Source organism: Schistocerca serialis, chromosome 2 (genome assembly GCF_023864345.2).
Source record: "Schistocerca serialis cubense isolate TAMUIC-IGC-003099 chromosome 2, iqSchSeri2.2, whole genome shotgun sequence".
In the NCBI taxonomy this organism is placed as follows: domain Eukaryota; kingdom Metazoa; phylum Arthropoda; class Insecta; order Orthoptera; family Acrididae; genus Schistocerca; species Schistocerca serialis.
In genome coordinates, this window is record NC_064639.1 from 1029459257 (window position 1) to 1029482843 (window position 23587).

General features: G+C 40.2%; 1 protein-coding gene across 3 annotated transcripts in view; it reads left to right on the plus strand.

Annotated features, from left to right (window-relative positions):
• Nucleotides 1-4723: 4723 nt before the first annotated feature.
• Nucleotides 4724-23587, plus strand: part of LOC126458452 (tetratricopeptide repeat protein 14 homolog) — an 88994-nt gene continuing 70130 nt past the window's right edge. For 2 of the 3 annotated variants that reach the window (XM_050095518.1, XM_050095520.1), the window contains exons 1-3: nucleotides 4967-4985; nucleotides 18844-19071; nucleotides 19150-19274. In XM_050095518.1, coding sequence (XP_049951475.1) covers nucleotides 18902-19071; nucleotides 19150-19274 — 295 coding nt within the window. In that variant the 5' untranslated portion in view covers nucleotides 4967-4985; nucleotides 18844-18901. Of the gene's footprint in view, nucleotides 4776-4966; nucleotides 4986-18843; nucleotides 19072-19149; nucleotides 19275-23587 lie in introns of those variants that run through there. The other variant, XM_050095519.1, reaches the window with a different exon arrangement.

Below are 23587 nucleotides of genomic sequence, written 5' to 3' on the forward strand. Positions count from 1 at the left end.
AAAAAGCACGAGGCAGTTATGAATACATAGGAATAAAGCTTTTAAACACATTACCTTTGCAGGCTTGTGCTGCCTCTCTTAGTACCTTTAGAAATAAGACACAAAAACTGCTGAAGGAGAAAGCTTTTTGCACTCTTAAAATATCTGAAAACTCTTCATAAGTAGACCTGATCTACTAAATAACTCATAGTACTGTTTGTTTGTACATTCTTTCTATGATTTTTTGTCCTGTCTGGTATCTTGTCTCATGTATATAATGAGTATGCAAGTAACTAAATAATATTCAGCTCATGTTTTACTATTAACCACATTAGGAAATTTTTGTTTGTGTCCACTATTCTTTTACTATGTGGATCTTAGTAAGTAATTTAACAATATTTAGTTCCATGTTTAACTATTAACCATGTGGAGAAATATTTATGTAACAACTACATTGTTTTATCATGTATGTTGTTTTATTATGTGTACTTTAATTATGTGTAGCACCAAAGAGTATTTAAGTATTTTTCTTAACATGCCAATCATAATTTATAAAACCTCTTTTACATTACTCATGATAACATCGACTGCATGCAAATGCTTAAAGATGGTTGAATAAACAAATCAATTAAAAGGAACTCGTTCAACATCGAAGTGAGAGACTGCATTTATGTTTCATGTAACATGGAAATAACTAAATCAAACAGAACTAAATGGGCAATACGGATAGCACGATCAGTGGTAGGGAAGTGCATTTGCAAGTTTTCAGTACGTGTTGGAGTGTGACTTTATTTTGATGCAGTTTTGTACGACATTCCACTCTCTTGTGTTACGGTACATATAAATGTCCTTTTTATAGTAACAAATCAGGAAAGATATTCACTTTTATAAACAGATCAGCACTTTTTGGAGGTCTAGAGAAAAAGCCTACAAGAAATTCCTAAATTCACAGTAAAAGCATACTCTGTTTATATTTTCCTGATCACATTATTACATTGGTAATAGTTTGCCTTCACAGCACTGAGACTTCCTACAACTCCAGTTTGTGTAAAACGTGCAGTGATGCATTTCACACCACAACATAGGTCTTACGCTATAAACATTATATGGAGTGATTCTTATTAATGTTTAAAAACCCCTGAAGTAATGTCAATGATGCTGAGAAAAATAATTTAATATAAGACACATAAGATCGCAAATGTCAGGTAATACCCCAAAAATGGATGAGGAATGTTGAACATGTGACATCACGAGATGACATACATTGCCACACATGCAGATGTTAGGCTTGGCCATGTGAATAGCCTCCTATATATCAGAACCCTTAAGGACTTGGGCAATTAATTAGTTGCAGTCATATACTTAAGGTGACTCTAAACATAATCTTTTCAAGTATTTTTGAAGAATCCAGCGAAAGTGAAGTTGTTTGATAGTTTGATGGTGTCTCTTTATCCTCCTTCTTTGAAAGAGGCTTAACTTAAGCATATTGTAGCCAGTCTGACAACATTCTGCTAATAAGAGATTGATTACACAAGTAGCTTAAGACAGAACTCAGCTCGCCTGAGTAATCTTTGATTAACTTCACTGATATGCTATCATAACCACTAGAACGCTTTTATTTTAAGGATTTCATGATGGATGCTACTTCTTTAGGAGACGTGATTGTCATTTTCATTTTGCTGGAGTTATTTGTAAAGACTGGTTCTCACATACTCCATTGCACTCTTTATTAATCCTGGTAACCCCGAGCTATCAGTAACAGAAACAAAATACTTGTTTAAGAGGTTTGCAACACTACATGCATTTGTTACCATTGTCTCGTTCCTCTTCCGTTTTGGCCCCTCCTGTCTCTGACTTCGCTATATCCTCCATATAGTTTTTACTTTGTTTTCTGATGTAATTATCTTTTTCTCATGTCTGCCTGCTTAGCTCAGTGTTAATGTGCTTGCCTCCCATAAGTGGGCCTGGGTTAGATTCCCAGCCAGCTTGGAGATTTTCTCTGTTCAAGGACTGGGTATTGTGTTGTCCTCGTCATCATATCATTCTCGTCACCGGCGCGCAAGTCGCCCAATGTAGCGTCGACTGAAATTAGACTTGCACTTTGTGGCCAAACTTCCCCATTGGGGCCTCCTGGCCAACGATGCAATATGCTCATTTCCATTTTTCCATCTTTTTCTCATAATAAAGCTGCTTAGATTTCTGGATTATTTGTTTCAATACTTTGCAGTATTCTTTGTAATGCATTACAATGCTAACATCAGAACTGTTCCTAGATAGTAAATACAGGCTCCTTTTTGTCCCACATGATATCTGTATTCCTTGTGTAAACCAAGGTTTATTTTTAGACTTCTGTAATCATACACTCCTGGAAATTGAAATAAGAACACCGTGAATTCATTGTCCCAGGAAGGGGAAACTTTATTGACACATTCCTGGGGTCAGATACATCACATGATCACACTGACAGAACCACAGGCACATAGACACAGGCAACAGAGCATGCACAATGTCGGCACTAGTACAGTGTATATCCACCTTTCGCAGCAATGCAGGCTGCTATTCTCCCATGGAGACGATCGTAGAGATGCTGGATGTAGTCCTGTGGAACGGCTTGCCATGCCATTTCCACCTGGCGCCTCAGTTGGACCAGCGTTCGTGCTGGACGTGCAGACCGCGTGAGACGACGCTTCATCCAGTTCCAAACATGCTCAATGGGGGTCAGATCCGGAGATCTTGCTGGCTAGGGTAGTTGACTTACACCTTCTAGAGCACGTTGGGTGGCACGGGATACATGCGGACGTGCATTGTCCTGTTGGAACAGCACGTTCCCTTGCCGGTCTAGGAATGTTAGAACGATGGGTTCGATGACGGTTTGGATGTACCGTGCACTATTCAGTGTCCCCTCGACGATCACCAGTGGTGTACGGCCAGTGTAGGAGATCGCTCCCCACACCATGATGCCGGGTGTTGGCCCTGTGTGCCTCGGTCGTATGCAGTCCTGATTGTGGTGCTCACCTGCACGGCGCCAAACACGCATACGACCATCGTTGGCACCAAGGCAGAAGCGACTCTCATCGCTGAAGACGACACGTCTCCATTCGTCCCTCCATTCACGCCTGTCGCGACACCACTGGAGGCGGGCTGCACGATGTTGGGGCGTTAGCAGAAGACGGCCTAACGGTGTGCGGGACCGTAGCCCAGCTTCATGGAGACGGTTGCGAATGGTCCTCGCCGATACCCCAGGAGCAACAGTGTCCCTAATTTGCTGGGAAGTGGCGGTGTGGTCCCCTACGGCACTGCGTAGGATCCTACGGTCTTGGCGTGCATCCATGCGTCGCTGCGGTCCGGTCCCAGGTCGACGGGCACGTGCACCTTCCGCCGACCACTGGCGACAACATCGATGTACTGTGGAGACCTCACGCCCCACGTGTTGAGCAATTCGGCGGTACGTCCACCCGGCCTCCCGCATGCCCACTATACGCCCTCGCTCAAAGTCCGTCAACTGCACATACGGTTCACGTCCACGCTGTCGCGGCATGCTACCAGTGTTAAAGACTACGATGGAGCTCCGTATGCCACGGCAAACTGCCTCACACTAACAGCGGCGGTGCACAAATGCTGCGCAGCTAGCGCCATTCGACGGCCAACACCGCGGTTCCTGGTGTGTCCGCTGTGCCGTGCGTGTGATCATTGCTTGTAGAGCCCTCTCGCAGTGTCCGGAGCAAGTATGGTGGGTCTGACACACCGGTGTCAATGTGTTCTTTTTTCCATTTCCAGGAGTGTATTTTCGTTCTAGCCATAGCTTCGGAAAAATTGATACATTGTGTTTCGTTTCATGATGAAACTTTTCCCTAAAAGTAGAAGTACCCCAGTGATTATTCACACGTGAAGATAGCCACTGTATTGTTTTGCACCATCGCAGGAAGATCTTAATTCGGAAAGGAGATGTTTTCCAGTATTTATTGATCATGTTCATTCTCGTTAGGATTAAAAAGTTCGCAGTGCATGATAACAGCTTGTTTTACTCATGTACATAGCTCCTCCTATGCTGTTCCGCTCTTTACGCTTGCATGTATTTGTTGATTGTAGGCTGATTGAAGGGAATGATGACGGCATAGCAGCATGATCGTTGTCATGGAGTCACAGGCTGGTCTCTGTAGAGAGTACAGTGATTGTGTAAGCCTAGAGACTGCGAAAGAACAGAGTAATACTTTTTTTCTTAAATTATAAGTTACGTTACGCACATTGCACTTTGTACAGTAGGAACCAACCGAATGAGGCAGTGTAATTATTGTCGTGACACTGACCTCATATTCTGAAGGATGGAGTATGCTCTGTCTGGCCATCCTGACTTACGTTTCCCTAAATCATTTCAGGGAAACGCCGGGATTGTTCCTGCAAGAAGGCCACGGCCAACTATTTATCATATCCTCGTAAAACATATTTATATATTCTATATATTTAATATTTTGAATTATTTGAATATATTGTATTGTGATGACAAATCCTATTTCATTATAAGATGTTTAGATTCGATCTCCAAACCAACCAACCAATATTAGACGATCCCTGGACGAATACAAAAATGAAACTTAGGAAGACAGTTGGAAGTCACAAGTGTTACTAAGTAAACAAAGTTTCAATATATTTTGTATCAAACTAATTTGCAACACACGATTAGCACTCATACAATTTCGATTATTTTGTGAAGCAACTTTAAGTACATATTATCTTTGGTAGCATTCCCGATGTTATGTAAGTTGTCTTTGGTTTCTTTGTTCGTTAAAGCGAAGGAGGTGAGTTGGGTGTGGTGAAATTAATTGTATATTTGTGTGGTTTTTAATTCGTTTTATATGTTGTAAAAGTGGTTAAAAAGTGATTTAGGTTCTATTAACTCATCGCACTATTATTGTTATTTGAAGTATATTATTGGTCTTTGATGTATTAATTTACTGCGTCATTCCTCTTTTCATGAGAGGCCGCCATGTTGTGCTCACAATACGGGTGTAAGTTCGTTAGTTGCAAGAACGGTCGAAGATATATAAATTTCTTTATTTAGTTAATTTTGCATCATTTGTTTTGTATGTAAATGAATAGTAATAGTTGTTTTCTAAATTTATTTCGTGCTTGCGTGACAGACTGTTCTGAGTGTGCAACTTGAGACTACACCGGATACCCGGGTGGTGTTGTAATGTTGCATAATAGCAATAGTTATTGGAAAAAATGTCAACTAGTACCCTTTGTATTTGTTTCCCAGAATGGTTGTATTGACAGTTGTAATATTTCGTTCACGTCGCGAATGGAAATAGCGTGTTATTCATATGCTGTGCATTACCCATGTGTATGATGAATTGTATGCCAAACTTGTCATATTGCAGCTGTTGAACATATTCACCTTTCTGCAAGACTGATAACGAAACGTGTGGGTCTGTCGATTGTTAATTTGCGTTGTGACTGGAGATTTTTTTTGTGTATTTTCAAATGCTTTTGGTTTGTTAGTGATAACACTTATTTGAAATTGCGGAGTTGTAGGGGGGTTAACTGTCATAACCTAATGCATTATAATTGTGTTATTTCTTCGCCTTGCCGAAAGATCTCTCATAACTCGGTGAAATTACGGTCAAGTATGAGGACTGTCAGGCACCAAATTCAATGTTGGGACGCTCCAAGATGCACAGTCGAGTTGAGGGAAGCAGAGTAGAAACACTGAAATCTGTTGACGTGGTCTTCAATCTGAAGACTTTGTTTGATTCATCTCACCATGGTACTTTATCCTGTGCAAGCCTCTTCCTTTCCGAATAATTACTGCAACCTTCAGAATCTGATTAATTTATAAATCGGTTGTTCCCCTCGGCTGTTTTTACCTTCCACATTCCCCCCCCCCCCCCCCCCCCCCGAATACTAAGATGGTGATCTATTAATGTTTCAAAATGTGTCCTATCAACTGATCTCTTCGCCTAATCAGGTTGTGGTTTCTGTGTAGTACGTCATTAGTTACGTGTTCTACCCATCAAATCTTCAGTGATCTTCTGTAACAGTGCATTTCAAAAGGTTCCGTTTTTGTCTAAACTGTTTGTCTATGTTTCACTTTCATATATGGCTACACTCAAGACAAGTGCCTTCAGAACCTACTTCCTAACACTTGAATCTATGTTTGATGTTAACAAATTTCTCATCTTGTATGCTCCTTTAAAAACACTGTTCAATTGTTCTTCCAAGTTCTTGGATGTGCCTTGCAATTACGGTGTTGTTGGCAGAGTGCAAAGTTTGCAATTCTCCCTGAATTTTTAATTTCTAATCCAAATTTTTCTTTTGTTTCTACTGCTGCTTCTCCAGTGAGATTGAATAACCCAAATTTTTTGTTTGTTTCATTTGCTGCTTCTTCAGTGCTTGAATAACATGGATAGGTTACAATCCTGTCTCACTCCGTTCTCAAACACTGCTTCCTTACATATATATATCGACTCTTATTACTGCCTTCTGGTTTCTGTAAGTTATAAATAGCCTTTTGCTCCCTGTATTTAACCCTGGGTATCTACAGAATTTCAAAGAGAGTATTCCAGGCAACATTGTCAAAAGGTTTCTTAATCTCTGCAAATGCTGTTAATGTTGGTTTCCCTTTCCTTAAGCCACCTTTTAACGTAAGTTGTAGGGTCAGTATTGCCGTGCATGTTCCTACATTTCTCTGGAATCCAAACTGATCTTCCCTGAGGTCAGCTTCTACCAGTATTTGCATTGTTGTCAGGAATTCGTGTTGGTATCTTGCAGCTTACTAAACTGATAGTTCAGTAATTTTCATAACTGTAATCAACTGCTTTCTTTGGAATTACCACGTTCCTCTGGAAGTCTTGAGGTTATTTTGCCTGTCTCATACACCTTGCACACCAGGTGGAAATCTCTTCGCTGGCTGTCCCAAGGCTATCAGTAGTTCCGATGAAATGTTGTCTACTTCTGTAGTCTTGTTTCGACTTGGGTCTTATGCTACTTTGTCAAATTCTTCTCACAGTATCATATCTCCCATCTCACCTTCATCTTTCCATTTGTATGTTGTTGCTTAAAGTTCCTCTCCCTCGTATATACCCACTATGTACTCCTTCAACCTTTCGGCTAAAGTTACGTGTTGGACCCCTTCGGTGACAGGTCTGTAGCGCAGTCTGAGTTCTCACTTAGGTTGGAAGTGACAATTTGGCTGTGAGTTGACTATGCCAATGAATATGAGAGCAGAAAAATTTGATTGTGGTGACAAAATGACTGGTAGCAAAAAAAAAATGCAAGGGGCGGCTAATATGTAACTTTTACCCACCTTTCAGCTTTCCGTTCTTTGCTTAGGGCTGGTTTTCCATCTGAGCTCTTGATATTCATATAGGTGCTTCTCTTTTACCCAAAGGCGTTTCATTTTCCTGTAGGTGGTATTTGACTGTCCCATAGTGAAATATCTTTCTAAATCCTAAAGTTTTTGGTCTGTTGCAATTCCAGACACTCTCATTTTAGACATTTGTATTCCTTTTTGCCTGCTTTATTTGCTGCACTTTCGTATTTTCTCTTTTAATCAGTTAAGTTTTTTGTGTAATCCAAGGATTTCTATCGTGTGTGCAGAGTTGACACTGGCGTTGTGGTTGATTGGGAGTGACTGCAAAGGCATTTCCCATTTACAGCCGCTCCCATCGGCCAGCGTGTTGAGTGTCAGCTTTGTTTGCGCATTTCGTACTATTCCTTGTCTTTTTATCTATATGATCCTCAGCTGCCTTCACTATTTCATCTCAAAGATTCTTCTTCCCCTGTATTCCTTTCCCGTGTTCTAGTCAACTGTTGCCTAACGCTACCTGTGAAACTTTTAAAATCTCTGGTTCTTTCAACTTATCGAGGGGCCGTCTCCTTAATTTCCTACGTTCCTGCGATTCTTCAGTCCCCATGTGCTCTTGCAAATATTACAAAATATATACAGCTTACCAGAGATGTTACATTTCATTCCTATTTTTCTTTGAATTTTATCTTTGGCTGTGTACGTTTCGCTTTCCATGTGATTACTGCTTTTCATATTCTATTATGTCAGTAGAAGTTTTTGAGACAGTGTTCATGTTTAAAATTTGTGTGTTCATTTAGAGTTCTATGAATATATATGTCCAGTTCTTCAAGAATGTTCATAGTAAGTCCTTCCGGTATTTTGTGTGAAATTTGTAATGCAGTTTAAATTTTCTCTGCTTTTGTGTTGGAGGAACATCTGCGACTGAGCATTATACCAGAGGTTGAAAGTTCCACTACAGTTGTAAGGTTCTCTCATTTAGAACACAACCGGGTTTGGGCACTTACATACCCCTCTTCAGGTGATATCCTGAAAATAGCAAGAGACGGGAAAATAAGTTTTTATACACAGCAATACACACAAAAAAAGTGTTCCTTAAAGCATTTTAGAAATCACTGGTTGGGCTAGGTGCTGTAAAACCTAAGTCAGTGGCAAAGTTGCACCAGACAGTACAGTGAATGACTGCTTGGGTAAAGAAATATGCAATGAATACCAGGACACTTACAGCTCGTTATGACCCTGACTGCCGCGGTGGACTAGTACAGGACCCAGGCAGTCAAGCTTTTGGAATGTGAACATATGCCTTGCTTCCAAATATTCTGAGATGTTGGAGATCTGGCTTATTGTTTGTTTAAGGTTCTTCTGGAGTCTTGATTTATAGATCTGTTAATTAAATGGACTGCATCAGAGCTTGCTTCTATCCAGAATTAATTTGGCAAATCTGCTTCAAAGAGCAGGCACATCTTGCTTTTTTTTACTATTGTATGGTTATGAAGCTCAGCTACTTTGTTTGCCGGTGTGGCCAAGCAGTTCTAGGCGCTTTAGTCCGGAACCGTGCAACCGCTATGGTAACAGGTTCGAATCCTGCCTCGGGCATGGATGTGTGTGATATCCTTAGGTTAGTTAGGTTTAAGTAGTTCTAAGTTATAGGGGACTGATGACCTCTGATGTTAAGTCCCATAGTGCTCAGAGCCATGTGAACCATTTTTACTCCGTTTTTCTCTGGTGTATATGGTGCTGTAGGCCAATGTTGGATCCCTCCTTGTCTGAAAAGTTTATCAGTTTATCATTCACATATTCTGTGCCATTAGCTGTGTGCAGAGTGAAGATCCTGTTCCCAGTTTCTTTCAACTAGATTTTTAAAGTCTCATACCAGCTGTCCCACTTTATTTTTATTTCTCAAGAGTATATAGAAGTAGTTTCCTGGCATAGACATACAAATGAGGAAGTATTTGGCTCCTCCAGTTGACATTGTTTTCATTCGCTTGGACAAATCTGAATGAATTAGCTCGAATTTAAGTGGTTCTTCAGCCAGATCGTGAAAAAGGTAGTCTTGTTTGTTTGCTTTCTAAGCATACATCGAAATAAGTGTCCAAGGAATAGAAAAGCAACTGGAATCACTCAACAGAGGAAAGTCCACTGGACCTGACGGGATACCAATTCGATTCTACACAGAGTACGCGAAAGAACTAGCCCCCCTTCTAACAGCCGTGTACCGCAAGTCTCTAGAGGAACGGAAGGTTCCAAATGATTGGAAAAGAGCACAGGTAGTCCCAGTCTTCAAGAAGGGTCGTCGAGCAGATGCCCAAAACTATAGACCTATATCTCTGACGTCGATCAGTTGTAGAATTTTAGAACATGTTTTTTGCTCTAGTATCATGTCGTTTTTGGAAACCCAGAATCTACTATGTAGGAATCAACATGGATTCCGGAAACAGCGGTCGTGTGAGACCCAACTCGCTTTATTTGTTCATGAGACACAGAAAATATTAGATACAGGCTCCCAGGTAGATGCTATTTTTCTTGACTTCCGGAAGGCGTTCGATACAGTTCCGCACTGTTGCCTGATAAAAAGTAAGAGCCTACGGAATATCAGACCAGCTGTGTGGCTGGATTGAAGAGTTTTTAGCAAACAGAACACAGCATGTTGTTATCAATGGAGAGACGTCTACAGACGTTAAAGTAACCTCTGGCGTGTCACAGGGGAGTGTTATAGGACCATTGCTTTTCACAATATATATATAAATGACCTAGTAGATAAGTGTCGGAAGTCCCATGCGGCTTTTCGCAGATGATGCTGTAGTATACAGAGAAGTTGCAGCATTAGAAAATTGTAGCGAAATGCAGGAAGACCTGCAGCAGATAGGCACTTGGTGCAGGGAGTGGCAACTGACCCTTAACATAGACAAATGTAATGTATAGCGAATACATAGAAAGAAGGATCCTTTATTGTATGATTATATGATAGCGGAACAAACACTGGTAGCAGTTACTTCTGTAAAATATCTGGGGGTATGCGTGCGGAACGATTTGAAGTGGAATGATCATATAAAATTAATTGTTGGTAAGGCGGGTACCAGGTTGAGATTCATTGGGAGAGTCCTTAGAAAATGTCCATCAACAAAGGAGGTGGCGTACAAAACACTCGTTCAACCTATACTTGAGTATTGCTCATCAGTGTGGGATCCGTACCAGATTGGGTTGACGGAAGAGAGAGAGAAGATCCAAAGAAGAGCGGCGCGTTTCGTCACAGGGTTATTTGGTAACCGTGATGGCATTACGGAGATGTTTAACAAACTGAAGTGGCAGACTCTGCAAGAGAGGCGCTCTGCATTGCGGTGTAGCTTGCTAGCCAGGTTTCGAGAGGGTGCGTTTCTGGATGAGGTATTGAATATATTGCTTCCCCCTACTTATACCTCCCGAGGAGATCACGAATGTAAAATTAGAGAGATTAGAGCGCGCACGGAGGCTTTCAGACAGTCGTTCTTCCCGCGAACCATACGCGACTTGAACAGGAAAGGGAGGTAATGACAGTGGCACGTAAAGTGCCCTCCGCCACACACCATTGGGTGGCTTGCGGAGTATAAATGTCGATGTAGATATGGCACAATGAATATTAACTGCTCCCTCAAATGAAATTCTTCTAGCCAGGCCCTTGTGAATGGCATGCATAGCTTCAGAATGCAAATGACCCAGTCTCTCATGCCACAAGTCAGTGCTGTTTTAACTGTAGTACTGATTTTGCTTCAGAAGTTAGATCATTTGGTTGGTCTATTTGGTACATACCATTTGCTAATGGTGCACTAACAACTACATTTTAGGATGTGTTGTAAATAGGACACACCAGATGGTAGAGTTTTGTCAGGACTGGCTCTCCCAAGGCCGTCAGTAGTTCTAATGGAATGTTGTCTACTCCCGGGGCCTTGTTTCGACTCAGGTCTTTCAGTGCTCTGTCAAACTCTTCATGCAGTATCGGATCTCCCATTTCATCTTCAGAGTCGTTATGCTAGCCATTTGTCTTCCATGCCTGCTAATCCGGCCCATGACATCTTTTTCGACGCCTCCTTGGATTTAGGGCATGCAGGCCGCCCTTCCTCCCTACCACCACCTGGAGTCTGCTTCCGTCAACTGCCTCATTCTCTTTCCTTCCACTTTCCTCAAACTTTCTTGACAACTTGGGGTATAGTACCGCCTTGGCTCCGTCCCCAGACCTGCCTGCTCCGTGACCTTCGTCAGTTTCCCAAGGATGGTACCCCTTCACATGTTTATCGTCGGGCATTTTCTGCTCTATGTGCACAAATGAGGGAAGCCACATTTATTTACACTGATGGCTCAAAAACATCATTTGGTGTAGGGAGTGCCCATATTGTTGGCAACACCCCAAATCGATTTCGGCTTCCCGACCAGTGTTCAGTTTATACTGCGGAGCTTTAAGCTGTTCTCCAGGCTGTCCAATACATCTGCCACCATCAGCGGATACATTATCTGTTCAGATTCTCTCAGCTCTCTCCTCAGTCTCCAAGCTCTCTATTCTGTCCACCCTCTGGTGCACCGGATTCAGGACTGCCTGCGCTTGCTCCACTTGGGGGGCGTCTCGGTGGCGTTCCTCTGGATCCCAGGACATGTTGGTATCCGTGGAAATGAGGCGGCCGATATAGCGGCCAAGGCTGCAGTCTCTCTTCTTCGGCCAGCTATTCGATCGATTCCCTTCGCCGATCTACGGAGTGTTTTATGTCGTCGTGTTGTTCTTTTATGGCATGCGCGTTGGTCAACACTTCCCCATAATAAATTGCGGGACGTAAAAGCTCTTCCGTGTGCTTGGACCTCTTCCTCCCGAACGCGTCGTCGAGGGGAGGTAATTTTAACTAGACTCCCGATAGGGCCCTGTCTTTTTAGCCATCGACATCTTTTAAGCGGTGATCCTCCCCCACTCTGTCCCCACTGCTCTCAGCTGTGGACGGTAAGACACCGTTTAATTGAGTGCCCCTATTTTACTTCGTTACGCGCCCGTCTACAGCTGTCGCCTGATATATCGTCCATTTTAGCAGATGACACGCGCTCAGCTGATCGCGTTCTCGAGTTTTAGTGCCAGTGAGATGACGTCAGTCATTTGAAGCTCTTTTTGGGGGCAACCAACCCCTTTCTGTAGTGGTTTCTTAAGCTTTCTTTCTGCAAATTTTTTGAGTTTCGTTCCCATTGCTGCTGGTTTCCATTTTCGTTTTTTACCTTTTCCGAAGTCACAGACTGGGCGCTAATGACGATAGTAGTTTTGCGCCCCAAAACCAAAAACCACCATTTCATCATCATCTACATCCTCTCCCGTTTCCATAATATTGTCCTCAAGAACATCGCCCCTGTATAGAACCTCTATATATACCTTCCACCTCTCTGCTTTCCCTTCTTTGCTTAGAACTGGGTTTCCATCTGAGCTCTTGATATTCACGCAAGTGGTTCTCTTTCCTCCAAAGGTCTCTCTTAATTTTCCTGTAGGCAGTATCTGTCTTAACCCTAGTGAGATAAGCCTCTACATCCTTACATTTGTCCTCTAACCATCCCTGCTTAGCCATTTTGCACTTCTTGTCGCTCTCATTTTTGAGACGTTTGTATTCCGTTTTGCCTGCTTCATTTACTGCATTTTTATATTTTCTCCTTTCATCAATTAAATTCAATATTTCTTCTGTTACCCAAGGATTTCTACTAGCCCTCGTCTTTTTACCTACTAAGCTACCCATTCTTCTTCTACTGTATTTCTTTCCCCCATCCCTGTCAATTGTTCCCTTATGCTCTCCCTGAAACTCTGTACAACCTCTGGTTTAGTCAGTTTATCGAGGTCCCATCTCCTTAAATTCCCAGCTTTTTGCAGTTTCTTCAGTTTTAGTCTACAGTTCATAACCAATAGATTGTGATCAGAGTCCACATCTGCCCCTGGAAATTTCTTACTACAGGATATCCTCTACTTTAATTTTGCTTTCTTGTTACCCTTGGGAACACCTGCAAGTGAAAATCCTATTCCTTTTATAATTATTTGCTATTACAGCTTATGAGCTTTCACTGTTGTACACTTATTTTTGTCACATGGATATTTAGACATTTGCATTGATGCACCTAGGTCTACATACGATTCTGTCCATGCATCTTTACATGCAGTTGCATTTGAAAAGAACGTCTTGGCTGGAATTTTTGCATCATTTTTGCCCTTTCTGCGACAGTTTTTGCCAGATGCCCGTACTTGTTGCAGTTGTAGCACCTTTTATCTTTTTGGGACATAGCGTTATTTTTTTTTAGTGACTTGGAGAGCGGTGTCACTAGTAAATGATTTTTTGTAGGTGTCGTCATTTATTTCTTTCATTAATTTTTATGGAGTCTCCTGTGATTGGCAAACTTGAATTTTCTAACTCATATTCATAGGTTTATGTTTGTCTGGTAATCCTGCAAGTGAATACACTCAATCCATTCTTCTTTAACCTCAATGCTCAAGCCATGTTATTTTTGTGATGTGGAAATTATATTGACACATACTCTACAACTGGTGATCAATTTTCCAGTCTAATAGCCAACAGTGTCTTTAGTCGACCTGTTCATAGGAAGAGGTGAGAATCTTTGTGGACTTGCTTCAGCTTGCCCCATGCTTCCATATCTATAGATGTACCTTGCAAATTAACATATATCTACGGATGAACGGAGAGTATAATTTTAGCTCTTGCTGTGAAAACTGTAGTTACATCTGTTACTGAGCTACTGATGCAGTCCCACAAATGTTGATGGTGTTGAGAGACCAACTAGCCGCAAATTTATTTGTGGCTGGTTGCTGTCTCAACACCATCAATATTTGTCTTCAGATAACAGCCAGTCTCCAACCATGTCATCATATGAAAGATCCCACAAATGTTCGTGATCTAGATTTATTCACTTACCGAACTGCCATGTACTAAAGTTTTCTCTTCCCATCAGTTTCTCAGTCGGAAGCAGTGAATTGTATTTACAGAACTATTGTATTGGCTATTACATGGCTCCAATTGCCATGCACTGCAACTAATTTCTGGTAGCCAATGAGCTGGTATTTTTCAAAATGTTATGCCGAATTATATAGACTAGGCCCATAACTGCTAGCACAGTAATTTGCTTGCAGTATCTTATTGAAATTGTAAGATTTTTTGCACACATTAAATACAGTTGGAATGAAATAATGTAGTATACAGTCCACAGAATAAGTCACAACAGCATCCATATATTATAAAGTAGACAAAATAAAGAGCAGCAGTGCCCATGGCAGTGCGAAAGATATATACACAGTCAAGACACAGATTCTGAAGTCTCATACATACATTCGCAACTGTGCGACTTACACATTTTCTCATAGCTACTCAATTTGTGTGGGTGTAAATTTTTCTGTTGAATTCAAAATAACTTTGTGGAAAAGTAGTTTTGAGAAGTTAGAAGATTTTGTCAAATTCATTTGATAGAAATTTTTCTATGCTGTAAAATATTTTGTTCTATAATTTTCATAGTTTTCCATACTGGAACATCGGTATCTTAAGTTTGTAATGTCAAAGTGAACTATTTCCCATTTGGTGAAATTTGTCTTTCATTGCTTTTGCTGAAGTATGTGAATTTTTTTGTGGCATATTTTTCTTAGTGCTGCTATTTACATTACTTTCTTGTTTCAGTTCTTAGTCAGTTACTCTTACACAGTTTTATCACATTCCCCACCCCATTCTCCCCTTTGACTCTTTAACAATTGCTGTTATCCCTCGTAGTTGAAACTACCTCCCTGTAACTTCTGTGTTGTACTCATGAACAAATGTGAAGTGTGCTATGTTGTTTTCTCTTCCTGAATTATAGTTCTGATGTTAATGAATGTTTCACATGGTACAATAGATGTAATGTAAATATTGTGTGGACATACAATCTTTCCTCATGCACATTTGCAGATGAGGACAAGCAGAAACATTTGTGGAAAAGACACGTGCGTGCATTGGCAGTTTTGTGTCCATACTTTCTCTGATAATGCAAACAGGATGCTGTAAATCTCCTTTGCTTGGGAGCTCATGCTGCATTTATGATGATAAAAAGTGACAGAAAAAGAAAACACAAAAGTGACTGTGTGTAAAGAAGTATTTAAGTAAGAAATACAACAAATACAATACAAAGTTATGACAATTTTTCATTTGCTGGTTTCAGATCATAGCCGAAGTATTTAATTTTTTGCTTATGGAAACTGCATTGATAAGGCTAGCAATAAAATTTCATTAGCTGGTAACTGGTGAACCAATTGAAACTATTTATTTCACATTTCAAAACAAAGCATTATTGTTGAGACTGAGAAATACGTGGGGCAGGCTCTTAGTTGTGTGAGGGTTAATTAACTTCCGGTGTTACTTGTATTTTATAAAACACGTTGTTTACTCAACTTTAATCATCAAAGATAATATGTAGGTTTTCTTAATCGTGAAAGATAATATGTAGGTTAAACAGAATGGAGGTTATGTTTTTCAATTATGTATCTTTAGCATCATCAGCGTCCTTCATTTGTACTTCTAGTAGTTTTTTTGAGGAGCCACACATACCCCAGCATTTCTGTTGTTCAGGTGTAAGGCTCCTCAGTTTTGCATGGAAATTTGTTCTGTGTTCAGATACACTTACCACAAATTTCTGCTCACCATGTAGTGGAGATGCTGAGTTGCAGTTAGGCACAGCAAAAAGACTCACATTTATAGCTATCAGTCATTTAGGCCTCCTTCAGCAATAGTTGCCTGGGACTGCAGGTGTGTGTGTGTGTGTGTGTGTGTGTGTGTGTGTGTGTGTGTGTGTGTGTGTGTGTGTGTGTGTGTGTCATTGAAGGTGGCCTTAATGGCGGAAAGCTACAATTGCGAATGTCGTTTTGTTGTGCCTATCTGCGACTCAGCATCTCCTCTATAGGGTGATTAGCAACTTTCCTTCTCATGATATTGTTACATTCCATCCTGCATTTTCCATTGTTTGATTTCATAAATTTCTTTTTTTTTCTTTTCTGTTTTTCTATTTCAAAACTTTCGGTATCTTATTCTTTACAGTAATGTGATCAGAGACTTTTTATCCGACAATTAATGCTCAGGGAATCACATCCCAAATTTTTATTAATAATTTTTAGAAGTGGCATTCTGTATGACTTCTTTGTAATCAGTTGTAAGTTTAACAGTGCTTCGTTTGTGGTCAATATATATTATTGCACATAAATCACTTCCCAGCATAACTGCAACACACGACACAGTGCCACACGCATGGGTCTCAGCTACCTTTCATTTGCTAAAAAGTGCGAAGATTATGACTGAAGGCAGGAAGCAATGCACTTAATGCACAGCCTACATTTCCAGGACATTACACATGCACAGATTCATCTACGAAGTTGTGAGGTGGAAGTTATGCACTAAATTGAACAACAGGAAAGAAGCATTATGTGGACACAATTCTACGCTTACCGTAATTGACATAATGCAAAATGTGTAGAATGCTTGGTTAGATGTAAGAGGGGGCCTGAAGTTCCTAATCTTGCCAAGTTATTTGAATACAGAAAACCTGTACATACAGTGGACAAATCAACTATTTTTCTGTGTATAATGCACAAGTATCACAAAGCAGAGGGTGTCCACTATGTAACTTGGAATCCATGCTGGTTTGCACGGAGGAAGTCATACTGGTTGAGGTACTTCATTATGTTTGGACTCAGGATAAGTTCTTAGATTTTAGAACAAATTCTCAAAAATTCTACATAATTATACAGTGAAATTAGAGAACGATTGTTTTGGATGAGGTTAGGCCTACTCTGCTCAAAAATTTTAAAAGAGCACAATTAATTTTAAGCTTACAATTGACGATAACAGTAAGTTTATCGTGGCTGGCATTCACGGGTGTTTGAAATTTCACAATACAAATGGGTTTTGATACAGTTGGTGAAAGATTATGCAGAAGTGACATGAACAGTAAAATATGTGAATCTAGAATTTCAAACTGACACATGACTCTTGTCCACTCTTGTCTCACGCAAAGGCTGAAGAACAATATTCCAGCATGTGTTTATCTCAGACAAAATTGCTAAAAATATGCAGCAGCAACAAAACATGTCTTCTGCCTGTTGCAGCTAACAAGTGCTCTGTTGGATTTTGTAAGAGCCTTGAGTTGTTCAAAATTAATAATAATGGTAATAATTGTATTTCAGTCATCCTTTTATCATTTTGCATAATTGTATAGATAAGTTTCTTGTGAGGATACAATCTGGAACTACATCCACAATTTGCAATGCCATAGTTAGGAAGAAGACTTCTAGATGTTAATTTTTAATGCTTTTTAGGCTACTGACAGTGATGTAAATGGCTTCTCAGTATTGATTCATAGCATTCTTTTCTCACCCCAAAGATTGCTTGTTGAAGTTGTTTGACTTTAAGTGTAACAGTAAGTCATTTTATGTATGAATGGTTTTGCGGTGATATGGAGGGGTGCTGATAAAATTTTCCCAAACTTCCATCCCTGTCAAGTGGTCAAAAATACAAGAGCTTTCAGCAGAGTACTCCTTGGTCTTTGTAAAGTCATGACTGTCATTTGGTTGTTGCTATTGTCAGTGACGTCACTGGTGCTCACTCTAGTTCCATAGAAGGTAATGTTTTTGTTGCGCTCCCACTATAATCTTTTGGCTGCCGGTTCCTAAGCCATTCTTAGCAGCATTACCATCTTTTTGAGGGTGTTGCCACCCGGAGAAGCTATTGTTTTGCTGTTCTGTGGTTCATTATTAACAGGAAAGATTAGCCAGCTACTAAAGGGATGTCATTTATTTGGGTATCAGACAGAAAAAACATAGAAAATTCATGACTAGATTTCATACCGGCAGAAAAACTCCCGAAGATCAGAACACACTATATTGATAAGTAGAAAAAAAAATCCATTCTGAGAGAGAGAGGAAAGTATTAGGGACACAAAGGAAAATTAAATTAAAACAAAACTTTGAAAAATTCTCTTTGTACATTGTGTGGTACAGTATGCACCTGTATGTGAATAATAATAATAATAATAATAAATGCAAAATAGATTTTTCTTATGATCAAAAGGACTAATTGCGTCTTACGGGACTGAAAATCGGCTGCTGTTCTGCCTACCTCCATTGTTGCTTATGGCTGTTAGGAACACACACTTCACTGAGACCATTTGTCTTTTACACGGTGTTTATACTAGAATGAGTGAAGAAGCAGCTCCTGTTCAATCCCTGGATGCAGTGTGGGACCTGATCAATACTTCTTTCCTTGCAGCAACCTGTTGGCCAGATCGTGATTACATTGCTGACCCCCCTCCCCCCTTAAAAAAACCACCTTTTCCTTTAATGTTCAAATAGTGGTTTACAGGCTGGATATTTTTCAATCACATTTTTGACAAACAAAGAAAATTAACTTACATGACAAAATAACGCAATCATGCGAATAATTTTGTCCACAATGTCATGAGTGTAGTCTGCTGTTTTCTTCAGTTGAGTCCTTATTTTGTCCTTTGCAATGTGGAAATCGGATGATGATGTGTATTTCTGATTTTCTTTCCAGGAAATATAAGCTTATTAATCCACTTTACACAAGTATTGTCAGTGGTTAATGATAGGCAATGGAGCCTCCATTGAATCCGGACCTTGTGGTCCAGTCATTGAATTTTCATGGACAACAGTTACAAAAGCTGTGGGAGAGTGAGAGAGGTGAAGATGATTTGAGCAAAGTGAACGTAAACTCAAAAGAAATTGACTTTGAAGTATATCAGCAACGGCAGAAACAACTGAGGTATGTGTTTATTTTATTATTCATTTTGTCTTGAGGTTTTTAAATGTTTTGTTTTCTTTAATGAGTTTCTTATTGCAGTTTTCAAGACAGGGGAAAGAGGCTGAAACTGCAACAATTCATTGTGAAGAAAGCTACGTCTCTCTTTGAGCTCTCCCTTTCAGAAGCAAGTGAAACAGTCAAGGATAAGACCCAAAATGATGATGGTATGTGAAGTAAAAAAATATATCTGCTTTGCTTTTATTTTCTTCATTCTTATTAGTAACTGATTATTGAATTACGTACTGCCTACACACATACAGCAGAAAATGGAAACAGTAGTGAAAAAGAATAAAAGAGAGCTGCATCAAACCAGTCTCAGGACTGAAGACCACAACAACAGTTTTTACTGGGACAGTCTTCACAAAGAATTTGTAAACTTGTCATCAATGGTGGCAAATGGACTTCTTTTTGGTCATATGTCTCCTGTCTGGGTTGTTGCAGGACTGCCACAGATTTCTCTCTTGGGCCAACCTCTTCATCTTAGATTAGCATTTGCACACTTACATTTATGTATTGAGCTTATTCCAGTCTCTGTCCTTCGCGACATCTTTTTATCTCTAAAGCTTCCTCTTGTACCATGGAAGTTATTCTGTAGTCTTTCATGTGATCTAAGGAATGAAATGAGAAATTTATTTCTTACAGTATATGTAATAGTGCATAAGTTGGGGGTGGGGTGGGTTAGTACTTACATACTCACAAAAACATGATAGTAATAAAGATAAAGGTTACATTACATTTGTATAAGTGTAACAATTTAGCATCATAAACACGCAAATCACATTCACAGCACTGGTTGTATATAGGCTGAACCAATAAAACAACTTGCAGAGTACAATAAATTGAAGTAAATGTGTGTTTTAGGATACTTCCCACTAATTACAGAACAGCATTTGTACAAACATATAATACTGTGAAATATATTATAAAATGAGTCACTTATGTTAATGTATTCAAGCAACTCCATAGTTCCCACAATGTTCGTGAGAATGGGCTTCTTGGATTGCAGTGGTGGAATAAGTTATACTATTTTGGTGGTGAATTACTAAAATACATTGCTTGTGTGACAGTAGAGATATTCCAAGTATCAAAGATGTGTTAGAGTGCACTTGATTCTCCATCATTCTCCTATACAACAGTGCAACACAGTGACAGTGCTATAAACACCATTCATATTACAAAACCAGCTGGTATTGGTAGAAGGAACCAGATGGCACAGGCTGTGAAGTAGTCATTGAAGTGAAGCTCATTGTGTTGGGCAGTGTGTTCAGCAAATGAATGTTCCTTCTGTCTCTTGGCCATAGTTTGTCAGTAGCCATTCAGGGTGATAAACATCTTGTTGGTTGTTGTGCCCATGTAGAATGCAGCTCAGTAGCTGCAGCTTAGTTTGTAGAGCACAGGACTGCTTTCACAGGTAACCAACACCAGCTTTTCTGAATTGTGTAGGCAGGAACTCTCCTGCAATGTATCCTTTGTTCCCGTAACCTGGCCTCAACCTCTGTTAATCCCTTGTTTTTTTCACCCACCTATCCCCTCCCTTGGTCCCACTCCAGTATTGCACAGCCTTGTATTCCACCTACACATTTTTCCCCTCTCTGTTTCAGTGCCCCCCCCCCCCCCCCCCCAAAAAAAAAAAAAAAGAAAAAATTTGTGACTGCACGTAGCATCCCTATCCTGTCTCCACCACTTTCATGCTTGCTCCAATAAGCAGTACTATTCAGTCCTGCATCCCTACCTTGCTATCCTTCCCCCTCCTTGTCCCAGCCTCCTTGTTACCCAATCTAGTCCGTGTCCAGCGACTCTGTCTGTCTGTATGTGTGTGAGTGAGATATTTTCATTATTCTATCCTGGATTCTCCATTGTTAAAATGAAAACTAGCAACTCAAAACACAAAAGAGGTGGAGTATGCAAAGCATTTACTTTGCTAATGGCTGCTATGCTTATTGTTTGGTGAGGTTGGCTGTAGTATTAGGCAAGTCCTCTTATCATTTTCTTAAGCATTTGTAGATCAAACCCTCCTCCTCTTCCCCCCCCACCCCCTAGAACTACTGGGATACAGTGGCTTCATAATGTTCCAGACCTACATATAGCAACAACAGTAGTACACCATTTGGTGTTAGATACCATGATATAAAAGTAATTCTGCTAATGGATTGATAGACTGGGACGGATGCAAGCGGGTGTGAGAGCATTGTCATATCTTTGACCACTTATATGGTATTGAGTGGAAGTTATTTCTCGTTTGACCAGCTATTGATAGCCCTTAAAAATCACATTCTTTCTTTGAAAAATTCTGTAGTTATTGGAATAACACAGCAGATAATTAAGTTTTGGGTAGCAACCATGTGACAAAACAATGCCTCCTTGCATGCTATCATTTGTCAAAATTTCATTTTGATATCTGAAATCACGAAGTATGAGAAATGGTGTTTGTATCTCTGACTGGCTCAGCACTTGTTCCTGTGATAGCAAATGATTCTGCTACATCAGATCAGTTTTCTTGAGTGACAGTGGCGTCCACTAGAGCGTGAAGAAAAATTCAATATGTTAGCATAAATTTCATATGCAGCAACATATTACGTAATATGCACCAAACACAAAATCAGAATGACCCCTATTTTTCGTCGCAAAATACTTTAAAATTTCGCACCGTATCTTACTTACCTGCAAATGCCACAGTTACTAAAACCATTAACGAAATGATGATGGGCATGTCATCATGAAGCTGACATATAAAACTATATGTAAAAAAACTGTCTCAGTAAAATCGTTTGAGAAGGATTGCATGCTGTGCATCTCAATTCTGTCATTGCCTATTGGCTGAAAGGGGTCAAACACTGTTGGTCTCCCCTTCTGAACAACTGAATGAACTTGCCCCCAGTGCTTCAGATGAAAATTGGTCACTGTGTTTAGGCCATCGTAGCCTGTGCAGACTCCAATAACAGCAGAAAGCTGAGTACATTATCTGTGGTAGACGTGTGTGAGGTGGGAGGGAGGGGATTTGACAGGCCAGACTACACAGAAGACTAATAGGGAGTGAAGAAAGTAATAGTTACTAAAATGAATGCTGAGACCAAAAGAAATTAATGTAAATTAAGATGGGTGGTGAGAACAAAGGACACATTGTGGTAGAGTTTCCCACTTGTGTAGCTCTGAGAAACTGGTGTAGAGAGAATCTAGATGGCATGTGCAATGAAATAGGCAACAAGGTCATGACTGTCACACTGTACAGCATGCTCTGCAACAGGATATTGAGTGTTGTTAGTATACACCTCTGTCTATGCCCATTTAGCCTAACTGATAACTTGGTGGTAGCTATACCATGGTTGTAACCACACCAATAGGCCAGACAGTGTTTACATAATAGTTGGTGTATGGCGTCATTTTGCAAATGGCTCTCCGTTTAATAGATCGCACTCCCTGTCCCATAGTTGCTAACTTCAAAACAACCAATGAACACACATCTGTCTCAACATTTGCAATCTATAGTACAAAGACTACAGTAGACACCAACCATTACCAAGATTGCCTGAAATCTGTCTGTCCCACTCCCACCACACACCTTGAGTGTCATTTATTACACATGTACATAGTTTGTCTGTTGCTGAACATTACCTCTATCAGTGCCCACATGATTCCAAACTATGACGTTCCTCCTGCTCACCGTAACCACCTTTATAAGTACTTTACCTTTGGGGGCAGACATACAAACACATCAGGGCACTGCCATTGGAACGAGGGTGGCTTCTTCCTATCCCAGCATTCATGGCTCACTTTTAGGGCTTTACTGAGATCCATTAGCCCTCTCGTCTGGTTTGGTTTAGATACATTGATATCATATAGATTCAGGGTGAGGATGGCCTGTTAAAATTCGTGGGATCTCTAAATATCATTCTCCTGATTAAATTTCACACAGATTCCAAATCCCATACCAACTTCCTTGATGTTGATATCATCCTCACTAATAGTAAGTTACACACTTCTGCTCACATTAAACCTACTTACAAGCAACATTATTCACATTTTGGCAGTTGCCATCCCTTCCATGTCACATGTTCGGTACGATACCCTTCACTTGACACAGTTACCCTACCAGCCTTGATAAAAAGCAGATTTCCTGGGCCAACACATGATATCCTGGTACTGCTGACCCCTGCAAAAAATAGCTTAGTACACCTCTTGTCACTTAATACAATCCTGGTCTTGACTGTACAAGTGCCGATCAACAAAGACTGAACTTTTTTAACAGGTTATTGTTACTCCATTTAATTGTTTCACAAGATACTTCTATTTATTCCTCCTCCTAGGTGAAAGCACTTTTTATACTATCTGCCAGACCTTGAACAAGTGATGTGCAAGCTATTCTTTGTGAGGTTCTTGCGAATAACCTCACTTCATTTGAGCACTGCTTCAGAGTTCTCAAATCAAATGCCCCAAAGCTTTGCTTTTAGTGATAAAAAAAATTTTAAAAGCACGGGGT